Below are 15,822 nucleotides of genomic sequence, written 5' to 3' on the forward strand. Positions count from 1 at the left end.
AATCAGGTAATACTTCAAGCAGCATGTTATCCAGAGGTGACATTTGTTAGGTGAGTAGATGGATGGTTCAACTTGATTTTCTTTCTTAGTCACTCTCATTTGGTTTTTCTTACTACTGAGTTCATACAATGCATGTATGCAAAGCTGCACTTTTATTAATCATGTTAGTTATAAACAGTAGTTATGAGGAGTTTTTCATCACTATGGAAAGATTGAAATTTCTGTAACAATCATGTTGTATATTTTGTAGATACAAGTGACTTACAGAAAATAACATGGAATCAAATAAAACTGCAAAATATGTCATTAAAAGTGTGTTAGTGTCAAAAATATTGTGTACTCAGTTTAATTGTATTTTATGCCATAAATGATTTTGTCTATAGTGACACTGTGTTGAAATATTTTGCACAGGAATATCCTTTCTTACTTAGCTAGTTATCAATATTTAATGTTTAGAAGTGTAAATATGACAGCTTTCTTTTTCATAAAAGAGAAGTAATTTAGCTTCATATTTATTATTTCTTTTCCATCAAAAATATCAACAACCATTCCTTTGATGCCTGCCCACATGTGTTGTGAGTTTATTCAAATAGCCAAGGGCAGATGTTCCTCTTTCTCATTTTGACCATGTCTTTTGTCTTTCTATCCCCAAGGCCACTTCTCGACTTCGCGAGAGAGGACGTGATAGCTGCCTTTCTGGCATTGAAGTGCAGCAGCTTTTTTGTTCTCAGAATACAACTATTCCTGACCACCAGCTGAAGGAACTAAATGTGAAGATTGACAATGCTCTCCAGGTCATTACTGAGAATTTTGTTTGTGGATTTCTTTTTTTTTTTTGTTATTTAATGCAATTTTTCTTCTGGGCCATCAGATGTAATATTAAATTTAGGAAGCTGATACTAATTTGTAATTTAAATAAGGTAGTAGTGAAGCACAATTTTTATGAGGAATCAATCAGTAATTTTGCATGTCATTTTTTTCTCCACATACACAGATTACTGACTGGCTTTTAAAATATAAAGTATTTACCATGGCCTATTATTTTTAGTGTACATTCTTAAACGAAGATTAATGAGAAACAGGAGCCAGATATAATTTTCATTAACTGACTAGATGAACACTCGCCACTTAAGCTGAGAATTAGAACTCATGCAGCACAGCAGTTAACTATCCCCACCCCCATATGTATATGCAAGTAAATTATACATTAAAGACTCTAGTGGCAGCACTTTTAAACTGAGTAATTTACTCAATTATTGTGTCACAAAAAGAGCACAGAGTGAAAGTAAATGCTCTTCCAATGTGGACTTCCAGATAAATCATTATTAGGCAGAGGTGGACAAAAATGATTGAAGAGAAAGGTACAGATTAACTAAAATCCAACTAAAATTCACAATAATTAGGCCAGTCATGTTGCCACAGTTATTTTTGAATAGTTTATATAAATGTGAAGGGGCTAACATTTCCTTTAAAGAAGTTGCAAAAGTCAACCAGGTGACATTGTCAGTTGTTACTTTTGGATGAACTCTGGCTCCAACAGATCATTTTATTGTGGTGCCAGCACACAAACCATTCTTCTTTCCAATGGATCACTCCTTGCAAATAACATAAAACCATATCCCCTACCCAAATCCCATGGCATGTTTGATCAACTGACTCAACCTTGGTAACCTTAATAAGCTGTGAAATTCTTACTTAAATTTTTTAGATTTTTTAGATTAATAATTATTTATAATTTATGCTCTAACATCATAAAAATATCTGAAACAAAGTGTAAACAGAATCACTTTTAATAATTAATTATGCAATATGCAAATGATCATTCACACTCATTAATGTAGAGTGTGTTAAAAATAACACACATTTATGTTTGAGTGTCAGAACAGGTGGTGTCAAATTAAACGAAACACTTTTTTAATTGCTACCTTTTTTGAGCAGGTTTATTATTTTCTTTAAAATATGGCATTTCTTGCTAAAATAAACTCTGTAAGGTATCTGAGGACAAAATACTGAAAATCTAGTAAAATGGAATTCAGCCAGCCATTAACATCTTCTCCTATTTTTCTTTATTTCAGGCATACAAAGCCGCCTTAGAAAGTCTGGGACACAGTGAGTATGCATTGAAGGCCGGTTTCCACTTCAATCCCAAAGCTGTTGAAGCCACTTTGCAGGTATGTACCCCAACTATGATCCCTCTTCCCAGTATCTGTCGCCCTACAATGGCAAAACCATGTTTAATATGTTTCTGTTGTTTCTCTGTGTGTTGTTTCTCTGCTCCTAGTTTTGTAATTACAGTATATACTTAAATGCACATTTCATTATTTCTTAAAGCCAGTTTATGTAAAGGTGGGAGATTTCCTGCAGTCCTTTGAAAGGCACTCTGACCCGGCTATTGTTAGGTCAAATTACACCCTCTCACCTAAATTGCATGTGATATTACTGCAAAAATGTGCACCTCTGCTGTGCTTCTTACTGATCTACATGTTTCCATCCATCCATCCATTTTCTAACCCGCTGAATCCGAACACAGGGTCACGGGGGTCTGCTGGAGCCAATCCCAGCCAACACAGGGCACAAGGGAGGAACCAATCCTGGGCAGGGTGCCAACCCACCGCAGGATCTACATGTTTACATTGTGTAAAGATTTTCTTATTTTAAGCATTATCTCAGAAACCACCATATGAACTTGCAAACATTTTGACAAGAGAAGGCCAGTAGGCAAACACATCTCACCAATTCGTACTCCACAGATATTAAAAAATATATATATATCAGTTGTGATTTACACAAGTACATAAGAAATTTGACAAAGCAGGAGACCATTCAGTCCATCAAGATCATTTGTTTAGCTTATAGCTAAGTTGTTCATTTACAGTATTTCATTCAGGTACTTCTTAAAGGTCGTCAACATATCTGCTTCAACTACATGTCTCAGTAGTTTGCTATAGATTGCCACAACTCCACTTAAAAGAAGTGTTTTCTGGCTTCAGTCCTAAAAGCATTTCCCATTTCCCCTTAATTTTCACTGGTGCCTTTGAGTATATGATTCACTCTGAATCTGAAACAGTTCTACTGGGTCTACTTTATCAATGCCTTACAGAATTTTGAAAACATAAATTAGGTCCCCATCCAGTCTTCTCTGATGAAGACTAAGCAGGATAAATTTTTTGAGTACATCGCAGTACAGCTAGTCTTTAATACCTTTGGTACACTTGTTGCTGATCTTTGCACTCCTCTACTCTGTATTTAAATGTTCCCAATGTAACATCTTCAATCCGTCAGTATGAAGAAACATTTTGTAACACTTCTGTGAATTTTGAGCTTGACCAACCCTACATCCCTTTTAAAAAATGTATTTTAAAATTAATGGTGCCATCAGCTAACTATTTCTAGTCAATCACTCTTTTGTACCCACTTTTTTAGGACAAGGAACAAAGCAACAGTGGGTGTGATACGGGAACCAGTCCTGGATGTCAGCCAGTCCATTACATGGTTCTCTATACCATCACTTTTTCCAGAGCAGTTTACAGTCACCCATGAAACAAACTGCATGTCTTTAGGAGTAAAAAGGCAGTGTCTTTGGTGGATATTTGCACTAATATGAATGTTTGACGTTCTTCTTTCACAGTTATATATGCTGTTTTTTGGACTCCTAATCTTCAGTTTTACAATGTGTTTAGTAGCCATTATCTTTAGTTTTTGTAAAGGTATGTCTCTGTATCACTAGAAAGACATTGGTTACTTCCAGTATCATAGATAAAGGCATAGCAATACAGCCATATTCTTTTTAAGAAAATAAAATACATCAGGTTTGAGTAAATGTGTGACACTAAGTAGTATTTAAGATTTAAACAAACATGGTCTTTCAAAATTTGTGTTATATATTTTAGCACTTTACAATTCTGTTCATTCACAATTCGTGTTATATACTTTAGCAATTCACAATTCTGTTCAGTGGAACTCAATTTACAAATACAGTGAAAATATTCTGATTAGCATTAATATTACATTGTGTGCACAATTATTAGGCAAGTGAGTATTTTGACCATATCATCATTTTTATGCGTATATTCCAACTCCAAGCTGTATTAACTTGAATGCTTTTTGGATTTAAGCACGTCAGGTGATGTGTATTTGTGTAATGAGGGACGGTGTGGCCTAAGGAGATCAACACCCTATATCAAGGTGTGCAGAATTATTAGGCAGCTAGTTTTCCTCGGGCAAAACGGGCCAAAAAAGAGATTTAACTGACTCTGAAAAGTCAAAAATTGTAAAAAGTCTTTCAGAGGGATGCAGCACTTTTGGAATTGCTAAGATATTGGTGTGTGATCACAGAACCATCAAACATTTTGTTGCAAATAGTCAACAGGGTCGCAAGAAACGTGTTGAGAACAAATGATACAAATTAGCTGCCAAAGATTTGAGAAGAATCAAACGTGAAGCTACCAGGAACCCATTATCCTCCCGTACTTTCATATTCCAGAGCTGCAACCTACCTGGAGTGCCCAGAAGTACAAGGTGTTCAGTGCTCAAAGACATGGCCAAGGTAAGGAGGGCTGAAACCCAACCACCACTGAACAAGAAACATAAGTTGAAACGTCAAAACTGGGCCAAGAAATATCTGAAGACAGATTTTTTTCAAAGGTTTTATGGACCGATGAGATGAGAGTGACTCTTGATGGACCAGATGGATGGACCTGTGGATCAGTAATGGGCACAGAGCTCCACTCCAACGTGGAGGTGGGGTACTGGTATGAGCTGGTATTTCTAAAGATGAGCTAGTTGGACCTTTTGCATTGAAGATGAACTCAAAATCAACTCCCAAACCTACTGCCAGTTTTTCGAAGACACTTTCTTCAAACAGTGATACAGGAAAAAGACCATGATTTTTATGCAGGCCAATGCTCCATCACTTGCATCGAAGTTCTCCACTCGTGGCCAGCCAGTAAAGGCCTTAAAGATGAAGGAATAATGACATGGCCCCTTCCTCATCTGACCTAAACCCTATCGAGAACTTGTGGGCACTTCTTAAACGCTAGATTTACGGGGGAGAAAAACAATACACCTCTCTGAAGAGTGTCTGGGAGGCTGTAGTCACTGCTCCACAAAAAGCTGATCGTCAACAGATCAAGAAACTGACAGACTCCATGAATGGAAAGGCTTATGACTGTTATTGGAAAGAAGGGTGGCTATATTGGTCATTGATTGATTGATTTACTTTTTTTTAAATGTCAGAGATGTTTATTTGTAAATTTTGAGGTGTTTGTTTATTATTTTCACTATAACAGATGAAAATAAACAAGTGAGATGGGAAAATTTTCATTTTTCCTTTAGTTGCATAATAAATCTGCACACTAATAGTTGCCTAATAATTGTGCGCACATATGTATTCCCCTGATGATGTTCACACTCACATTTCCGTTGTGAAACATTCAGGTTTCAGGTTTATTAACATTTTGGATTGACTGATAGCACTGTGTTTGTTCCATATTAAAATTAATCCTCAAAAATACAACTTGCCTAATAATTGTGCACACAGTGTATATTAAGCAGTGAAGTTATTCAAAAAAGTATTTTGATCAGATTTTGATATTTCAACCACTTACACATTGGCCCACCTGTTCCATTCTAATATACTGTATAGTATTTTTGTACCTGATGACCCTCCTACTTGTACTGACTTGAAGCCAAGGTGTGTAGGCTGGTTTGCACCTTATCACTAGCAATGCCATTTAAAAATTGTTTTAGAAAACTCAGTAAAGGAGCCTTGTAACAAAATATAAAAGACTGTAAACATCCAGCATACATCATCTGAAAATATTTTGAGCAGTGCAAAATGAATTGTGTACCAGAAACATGCTACTGTATGTAAAGTCAGTCATGTCCATGCTTCATTCATCTCCTTACCATCAAAACTTTCATAAAGATTTTACATAATACAGTGATCCCTCGCTATATCGTGCTTCGACTTTCGTGGCTTCACTCCATCGCGGATTTTAAATGCAAGCATATCTAAATATATATCACGGATTTTTCGCTGGTTCGGATTTCTGCGGACAATGGGTCTTTTAATTTATGGTACATGCTTCCTCAGTTTGTTTGCCCAGTTGATTTCATACAAGGGACGCTATTGGCAGATGGCTGAGAAGCTACCCAATCAGAGCATGTATTACATATTAACTAAAACTCCTCAATGATATACGATATGCTTCCCACGTGGTGCTTGATTGTTTGCTTTTCTCTGTCTCTCTCACTCTCTCTGACATTCTCTGCGCCTGGACGGAGGGTGTGAGCAGAGGGGCTGTTTGCACAGAAGCTGTTTGCCTAGAGGATACGGACGCTCCTGTAAAAAATGCCACTTTATCGCCGTTCTTCGGCATACTTAAAAGCTCAATAGCACATATTGATTTTTTGATTGTTTGCTTTTCTCTCGCGCGCTCTCTCTCTCTCTCTCTCTCTCTCTGACATTCTCTGCTCCTGACATGAATTTCTTTGAAGAGAAGATATATTTGCATTCTTTTAATTGTGAGAAAGAACTGTTATCTCTGTCTTGTCATGGAGCACAGTTTAAACTTTTGACTAAAGGGTGTTATTTCATGTCTGGGGGCTCTAATAATGTTAACAGTGTGGGAGAGTTTATAAGGGCTTAATATATATAAAAATAACCATACAAACATATGGTTTCTACTTCGTGGATTTTCTGGAACGCAACCCCCACGATCGAGGAGGGATTACTGTATATTTAAAACAGATCAACAGTTACTGTCAGTCTTGTTGTATAGAGCCTAATAGTAGTGGATTGCTGTTTCTGGAGTCATTTTTTCACATTTTAGCAAGCTTATTATTTTGATAGTCTTTATCCAAATCCACCCAATAAAAAAGCATAATAACCAAAAAAGACAATAAAGGTGATATGTTGGACATGAGTATTGCCTAAGTGAACATTCAAAGACTTTTGTCCAAAATGTAAATATTATTAGTGCAAAACAAACTTTATCACTGCTGTTTTATACTATAATCATTTGAAAGTTTGCAGTTAGTGTTTCTCATTTTGAATAAGTGATTTTTTTTTCTTTTGAAATGTTGTCTTTTTAGTGAGTTTGTGTGATGCCTGAAATAATATTAAATGGATGAGTAAATTAACATAGAAAAGAATAGCAAATGCTGTCTTCCACTACATTACCTCCCCCTGCAGTTATTGAAATGGTTCTGCAGATTATCAATGCAAATTAACTCTCAAAAGAAATTGGAATACAATTTCCAGAATATAGAATATAAAATCAAGCCATTCATCATACCATTTATTCTCTAGTATTGTTTTGTATGTAGCAGAATATTAATTCAAATGGCTATTGCTACTAATAAATATAACATATCATAATTTTATATTTTACAGGGTTGCTGCAGTGAGGCGGAAGCTCAGCAGGCTGGGCGAATGCAAACTATTTCTCAACCCATTCATTGTGAACTGCCTACAGTCCCTGTACAGATTGGGTGCCACTTTCTCAAAGGGGTCTCATTTAATGAATCTGCAGCAGAAAACCTCAAACTGAAAACGGTACGGTTAGTCCAGCAGTATTGCTTTAATGTCTTCATTGTTTACTTAGGTCACATATGTATGGAGTGTCACTATTTAGATTAAACCACTGTTATGGTAAAGTCAAAGAGATCAGAACTGACATATTGCTTTGGCTGAACTCAGCAACTTTTCTTGTTATTCTTGAGAGAGTGGCTGGCAAACCAAGCAAAAACATTCAGCATTGCGGTATCATGAACAATATAAAATTGAAATTTTGGCTTGTTTTTTGTAGTGGTCTGAAGCTATTGAGGCATGAGGCAGCATTGCTTTCCTCCAGAACAGAAGAGATAATTTCCAATAGAATGGAGGCGTTATGATTTGTCAGGCAACTTTACAACAAAAATCTGAAGAATACACTGAATAGGCTAGTGTTGGTTTGTAATCAGTGTTAGATATGGAAAAGTGTAATTATCTGCCAACTTAAATTTCAACTGAGTTCAGATTATTATTTTATAGCGCTCTTTAGTGAATACTGGCACAGAGTGATTACATTTAAAAATGTGATATGATAACAATAAAATACAAAACACTACCCTATTTACATACGTGAACACCTGTCATCTATACTAATAAAAGGCAAAGCCCTCACTCACTCACTCACTCACTCACTCACTCACTGACTCACTCACTCACTCACTGACTCATCACTAATTCTCCAACTTCCCGTGTGGGTGGAAGGCTGAAATTTGGCAGGTTCATTCCTTACAGCTTCCTTACAAAAGTTGGGCAGGTTTTATATCGAAATTCTACGCGTAATGGTCATAACTGGAAGCAGTTTTTCTCCATTTACTGTAATGGAGATGAGCTTCAACGCCGTGGGGGCGGAGTTTCGTGTGACATCATCACGCCTCCCACGTAATCACGCAGTACATAGAAAACCAGGAAGAGCTCAAAAAAGCGCTTAAGAAAACATGCATTATATAATTGAGAAGGCAGCGAAACAATAAGAAGCGAGCGAGTGACATATACAACCATATTCATGAGTTCTGCTACTGAAACAAAGCACGATGTAAACCTACACTTTAAATTAAGTTCATAGACAGGCTGCCGCTGGCGTTTGTAATTTAGTGCCTGCCCATATAAGGCCGTCCGTCAGCGGCAATCCAATAGCAAACTGCCACGGGTAAATATTCACGGGTGAAGGACTGTGCTTATGGAGAGGAAGATGAGATGGTCAGGGTGGTGTTTGACACAAACTCAGCGAAACTGCGAGAGAAAGGACTAAGGTAACATTAAATACAGCCATGGACATCGCACGAGACGGCACCAGCACAGCTGGGAACCTTCGATGCATGTACACCGAGTGGCTCACGTGAACTGACGCAGTGCACAGATAAAAGCAACAGTTCCAAAGAGCGCTGAACAAAACTGAATTACACAATTGAAAAGGCAGCAAAAATATGAAGCGTCTGATAAGCATATTCATAAATGCAGCTACTGTGGAAACAAAGCACACGGTGGAAAAAGTCAATGTCCCGCTAAAGGAAGACAGTGTAAAAAACCCGTGCATGCAGTGTGTCAGGTCTCAGATAAAGAAGAAGACGAGCTGTTTATTGATGCAGTAAGAAACGAATCGATGAATGAAACCTGTCATCTTTACAGCGATTGACAAACACGGAATGTAACTTGAACACAACACATCCTACAAATACGAACCTGATTGAAAGAAATAATGATAATCAAATCCTTGATGACAGCAACACTCAGTAACACTCACAAAACAAATACTGTATATTGACAGTCATGTTACGTTATTTTTAAAATGTTCCCTTTTCTTTTCTAGCTTTTTAACACACTACTTCTCGCTGCGATACGCTGGTATATATATATATGTATATATATATATCCCGCTCTACATACTCGAATAATGGATACTTTATTCGCCATCAATGATTGTTTTGGTAAAGCCATACTCGGTGTATTCATTAGATGAACGGTAAAAAGTAAGAGCGAGGAGGATGACTCATTGAGGCATGCAGGCTGTAGTCTTGCGTCAACTCTATCTGAATTGCGATCACATTTGAAAAATATATCTTTTCAAGTTCTATTTAGTCCATATGTGTCAAACTCAAGGGCGGGCCACATCCGCCCGGCGTGTAATTATATCCGCCCGAGATCATTTTATATACTGTATTATTGTTATTAAAGCCCGGGTATATGAAGCGCTGGTAACACAATAAACTACAGATCCCATAATGCAGCGCTTCAGCTGCCTTGCATCAGGGTAACCTGAATGCAATTCAGAAGATACAGAAAACCGCATAATTAAATAAGACGTTTTAACCCGTGCACAATCACAAAGTGATTTCAAGTGAAGCTGCTTTTATGGGAGACACAAATGCACCAGTTCACCTTGCCCCACTTTCCCTGTTGCCAAGTACTGTTAAACCAAGTCGTCACTACGGTGTTCCCAAATACGCACTTTGCTGATAAACTGAGCGCACTGAGTTTGCACGGCGCTTTGGTGACTTTGAAGAACAAAAAAAGTCCGTCTACATGCGGCTCGAACATTGTGCATGTTTGGTAGCACATATCTGTGTGAGAAGCTCTTCTCAGTGATAAAGACTAACAAAACAGCACACAGGAGTCGCCTCACTGATGAGCACCTGCAATCCATCCTGAGAATCTCCACAACACAGAACCTCACACCAAACAGAAACGAACCTGTGGCCAAAAAAAGATGCCAGGCGTCCAGCTCTAAAATGACATATGAGCAAAGAGAACTGAATGATTTGATTTGTTATTGCACGTAAGAGCGGGAGTCAACCGTTTTAACAAACAGCGTATTGCACTGATACGAAATAGCTGTGTGTGTATATATGTAGATATGTATGTATATGTATATATATGTTTATATATATGTGTGTGTGTATATATGTATATATATATATATATATATATATATATATATGTGTGTATATGTATTTGTGTGTTTATGTGTGTGTGTGTAAATATATATATATATGACAACAACACTCATCACTCACAACAGTGACAAAACAATTACATTGACAATCAGGTTACGTTATTTTCAAAATGTTTCCTTTTCTTTTCATTGCTTCTTTAACACACTACTTCTCCGCTGCGAAGCGCGGGTATTTTGCTAGTGTTTAATAAAATGTGAAAAAAAATGAATTTCAATAATTAACATAAACAGGAAATGGCTGTTACCCATATAATTGAGATATGAGTAGCTGACAACAAAGAAAAAGAAATAAAAATAAACTGCACTTAGTAGTATTCACGAAAAAATGAAGCAGGCAAGTCCATGGTCAGGTATAACCATCACAGATCTGCTGACTGAGGCCTGTTTGCCTCCTACCCCCTTATGGGTATTTGTCACATTTAAGAGTACATCTGAATTCCATAAGTATAAAAATGAGGGATTTGGTCTCGTCTGTTACAGGAGATGGATGTCTAAAGCAGAACTCCATTAGCAGTGGTGTTATTATTTCTCATTTCTTTAATCATACCGAGGTATCCTATATTTACCCAACACAAGGAGGTTCTGTTACAGTATATGAAAGTATATATAAACATGAGCGACAGGAGACGGGCTCAGAAAGAAACGGAAACGAAAGCTAAAGCTTCATCTAAGCCTAGACAGGCATCAAGTTCAAGGTATGGCCTTTCAGAGACTGACCTGGAACAGATAGGCGAAAGCACAGACTTCCCGGGACCTGCCGCCACTGTATCGTCTCCAGCCGAGAGTGAAAGTGGGAGTGAATATACAAGTGATTCAGGTCACGATAGCTCAATTCCAGAAGATTCATTGAAACTGAAAATGGCCCTTACTTCCACATTGTCATCTACTCCTCGTGACCTGGGAGCATCGACTTTAACTGGGCTTGCCACTTCACTCACAGAGCACAAAAACAAAACAATCTACCTGAACTGAAGTTAAAGATCGCCGCAATGGCCAATGACATAAAGGAGCTCAAGAAAGATTTAAATAAAGAGATAAATGATATAAGGAAGGAAATAAATGATATAAGGAAAGATTATATAAATGACATGAGGAAAGAAATAAAGGACGTAATACACAAAACAAACTAGCTGCTGCAGGATATTAAAGATCAGGAAAAACGTGTAAATAATTGCTTGTGGGGAGCCTTCAAACATATGCTAGAAAAAATTGAGGAACAAATTCAGCAAAATGTGTCTAAGTTTGAAAATAAACTGAAAGCACTTGGCACTCATTTGGAAGATGTTAAGCAATGTTCATGACTTGAATTGAAATAGCCGAACAACTGGCATCTACCACTAACGGAAAAGCAACAGCTGCAAATTCTGTGTACAAAATACTTGGAGACAGACTTGCTGCACTGGAAGATGGATGCAGAAGGAATAATATTAGAATCGAAGGTCTCCCTGAGAATAGTGAAAGTCCAAACCCAGTGAAATTTGTAGCTGAACTATTCTCTAAAATAATTGGAGAGAACTTCAAATCAGACACCAAGATAGCAGCAGCTTACTGCATACGGGGATCAAATACCTCTAAACCTAGGACTCTTATCATGCGTTTCCAAAATTACAATCTAAATTACATATAATGTTAACTTCTCGGACAGAAACAAGAGATGGTATTTGAAAATATTCATATTTTCCTGATTTCTCACCTTCAACAGCTGCTAAATGTGCCGGTTTTTACAACATTAAACAGTGCTTATGGAAAGCCGAGATCAGATACAGCCTCTTATATCCTGCCAAACTGAAAGTGGACATTCAAGGCAAGCACTTAAATCTTTACCTCTACGGAGGAAGCAGAAAAAGAGCTAAGAAAACTGATCCCGACACTTTTTTGAAAATATGATCGTAAATCGCATCGCCATAGTATGGTAAAAAAGATCTTACCGGCTGTTTGATCCGCTTGCAGTGATACCGGTTCCGTAATTATATATCCTTTTCCCTTCTCCACCACTTTTTGTTTATGATTTAACTAAAATTATATGCGTGTATGTATGTTTACATTTTTTTTTTTTTTAATGGAGACTGTAGAACATAACACCCTTTGTTTATTTGTATTAGGGCTTACTATGTTCATCCAGGGCTACTTTTTAACATCATTTCCAGGGTTTACTATCTCAAGATTGTTTAAGATCATATTTAATGCTTATAGTTTTTGGACTGTATTGTAAATAGATATCTCAATTTTAATCCTCATACGCTGCTGCTGGGGGGCCTGTTCTGTCTCTAGGTATGTCTGAGCACTGGGACTTTGTGACTCCTGGAAAAATTGGAAATTAAGGTCAAAGCTGTCTTATTTTCAGTTAAGACTAAGTCTCCATGACCGAACAGTTAACTTTGTGAGCTGGATTCTTAAAGGCCTGAATCACGAATTAAAGAGAGAGAAAGTGTTCTTTCACCTAACAGGTCTAAACGCTAAAATAGGATAATTATATAAAATAATTATAGGAGACCCACTTATTAAGCAAGGATCAGTTTTGGACTGGCCAAATATTCCATTCCAGCTTTACAAAGAAAACTAGAGGTGTGGGAATTCTTATACATAGAATAGTCTAATTTGCAGTATCAGATGTAATATCTGATCCTGAAGGGAGATATGTGATTGTCATAGGTAATTTATTTTAATGTAAAGTGGTTTTGATAAATATCTATGCACCCAATGTAGATGGATAGGGACTTCAGTCCCAATGTGAGCACTCATAAAATTATAATGGCTGGGGACTTTAATTGTGTTTTATATCTAGACCTAGGTAGGTCTCCTGCCACAGGGTTGATGACATCTAACACTGCAAAGACAATTACATAGTTAGTAACTGACCACAACTTATCAGACCCCTGTATATTTCTAAACCCAAAAAGAGCATATTCCTTCTACTCACCAGTGCATCATTGCTACTCAAGAACTGACTATTTATTTGTAGATAACAACTTCTTCCCTACGATTAAGTCTTGTAAGTACAACACTATTGTTATCCCTGACCACGATATTGGAGCTAAAATCATTATGCCCCACATGCTCATCTCACAGATGGCGTCTTAAACCACTTTTATTAGCAGACGAAAACTGTACAGAATTTATATCCAAACAAATTGATTTTGAGGTTCCAGCAGGAATACTCTGGGGAATTTCTGAAGGCTTTCTTAAGAGGACAGATCATCTCATAACTTTCCCACATACCTTCTTGGTTTCCAATTTATTTATCAGATCTAATCAGTGAAATTACTAGAATAGATCAAAAACATGCCTGGTGTCCAAGTGAGGCAAAAGATAGGCTCTACATTCAGAACTCAGCCTCTTAACAAGTAAAGAAACTGAACAACTCATTTTAAAATCAAGACAGCATCACTATGAACATGGGGAGAAAGCTAATAAGATCTTATCTGAACAAATCCACAAAGAGGAAGTTCGCAATGCAATCCTAGTAATCACCAACACAGACCATAAAAATATAATGCACACATTTAGAGACTACAATAAGTCCTCATATTATACGAAGTTTAAAGAAGACAAGGCACAATCTAATACACCTCTGGATGCATTACAGATACCACAAATAGATACTGTCAGTGCATAGGAATGTAATAAACCTCTGGCACTATCAGAGTTACTAGATGCTATAAACTTACTTCACAGTGGGAAAGCAGCAAGCTCTGATGGTTCCCCTGCCGAATTTTATAAAAAAAGTCTCAACTCAGCTAGCTCCCCTTTTATTAGCAACATTTACAGAAGGTAGAGACAATAAAATTCTACTTCAAACTTTTCGCCAAGCATTAATTACCATCTTTCGTCAACAAAATAAGGACTTGTTACAATGTGCATCATACAGACCAATTTCACTTCTGAATAATGATGTTAAGTTACTTTCCAAAGTCCTAGATAGAAGGATTTGAGAAAGTGCTTCCTTCAGTAATATCACAAGACCAAATTGGATTTATTAAAGGCAGACACTTTGCTTCCAATCTTTGATGCTTTAATGAATGTTTAATGTAATATATTCACCCACAAAATCTAACACCCCGGAGATGATATCATTGGATGCAGAAAAAGCATTTGATGTGGTTGAATGGAACTACCTTTTCACTACATTGGAGAAATTTGGGTTTTGCCCAAACATTTGTGCATCTATCAAACTACTGTATATCGGTCCAGAAGCTTCAGTTTGTATTAACAACATTAATTTAGACTGCTTCAGACTAGAACTTGGTACCAGACAAGGATGCCACTTATCACCACTGCTTTTTGCAATTGCCATTGAGCCACTGGCAGTTCACTGTCGAAATGCTTATAAGATAAAGAGGATTATTAGAGAAGGACTTGAACAGAAAAATTCTCTGTATGCAGATGATATGGTACTGTATATATCAGATCCACAAAATACTGTGCCTGCAGTCCTAACAGCACTAACAGAATTTCAAAAAATTTCTGGTCTCAGAATTAATTTGAATAAAAGTGTGCTCCTTCCAACGAATATATTAGATTGGTCTTCGATGATAAAAGGGAAAGTGTTCAGTTTAAATACCTATAGGTAAACACAAAGCTCTTCATCAACTAAATTTTGCAGTCTGTGTGGGGAAAAAATTAAGCAAGACTTGCTATATAGATGGTCGCCTCTTATTTTCACTTTAGCTGGAAGAATTAACATTGTTAAGATGAATATCCTTCCTATGCTTCTTTTTTATTTCTAAACATTCCAATATACATCAATAAATCATTTTTTAAGAAATTAAATTCAACCATAACCCCATTTATTTGGAGTTTAAAACATCCACGTATCCAAAGGGTGACCCTACAAAGACCTAAGGAGGAAGGTGGCAAGGCTCTACCTAAATTTCAGTTTTATTACTAGGCAGCAAATATACAAGCTATAAAAACCTGAACATGGACACAGATAGATGAACATACACAGGCTTGGTCCACAATAGAAATAAAATCCTGCAGTACTTCTTTATATTCCTTTCTCAGTTAAGTACAAATTATCGCTGATATACTAACAACCCAATTGTGCTTCACTCACTCAGAATATGGAACCAATGTAGGATGTTTTTTAAGTTAGAGAAGCTTTTATCTGTGGTACCTCTGCATGAGAACCACCTGTTTCCACCCTCTCAAACATATGCAGGTTTTAATGTCTGGAGAACATCTTGAATTAAATCACTTAGAGATCTGTACATAGACAACGTCTTTGCATCCTATGAACAATTACACTCCAAATTGAACTTTCCAGCAATACATTTCTTTCACTACTTGCAAATTAGAAACTTTGTTAAACAAAACC

At 36.9% G+C, this 15,822-nt stretch overlaps 1 protein-coding gene across 2 annotated transcripts in view; it reads left to right on the plus strand.

Annotated features, from left to right (window-relative positions):
• LOC120535610 (granule associated Rac and RHOG effector protein 1-like) overlaps nt 1-15,822 on the plus strand; it is a 207,281-nt gene that overhangs the window by 148,002 nt on the left and 43,457 nt on the right. For both annotated transcript variants that reach the window (XM_039763556.1, XM_039763558.1), the window contains exons 4-6: nt 654-794; nt 2,076-2,171; nt 7,397-7,558. In XM_039763556.1, coding sequence (XP_039619490.1) covers nt 654-794; nt 2,076-2,171; nt 7,397-7,558 — 399 coding nt within the window. The remainder of the gene's footprint in view (nt 1-653; nt 795-2,075; nt 2,172-7,396; nt 7,559-15,822) is intronic.

The sequence above is a fragment of the Polypterus senegalus genome, chromosome 9, assembly GCF_016835505.1.
Source record: "Polypterus senegalus isolate Bchr_013 chromosome 9, ASM1683550v1, whole genome shotgun sequence".
In the NCBI taxonomy this organism is placed as follows: domain Eukaryota; kingdom Metazoa; phylum Chordata; class Cladistia; order Polypteriformes; family Polypteridae; genus Polypterus; species Polypterus senegalus.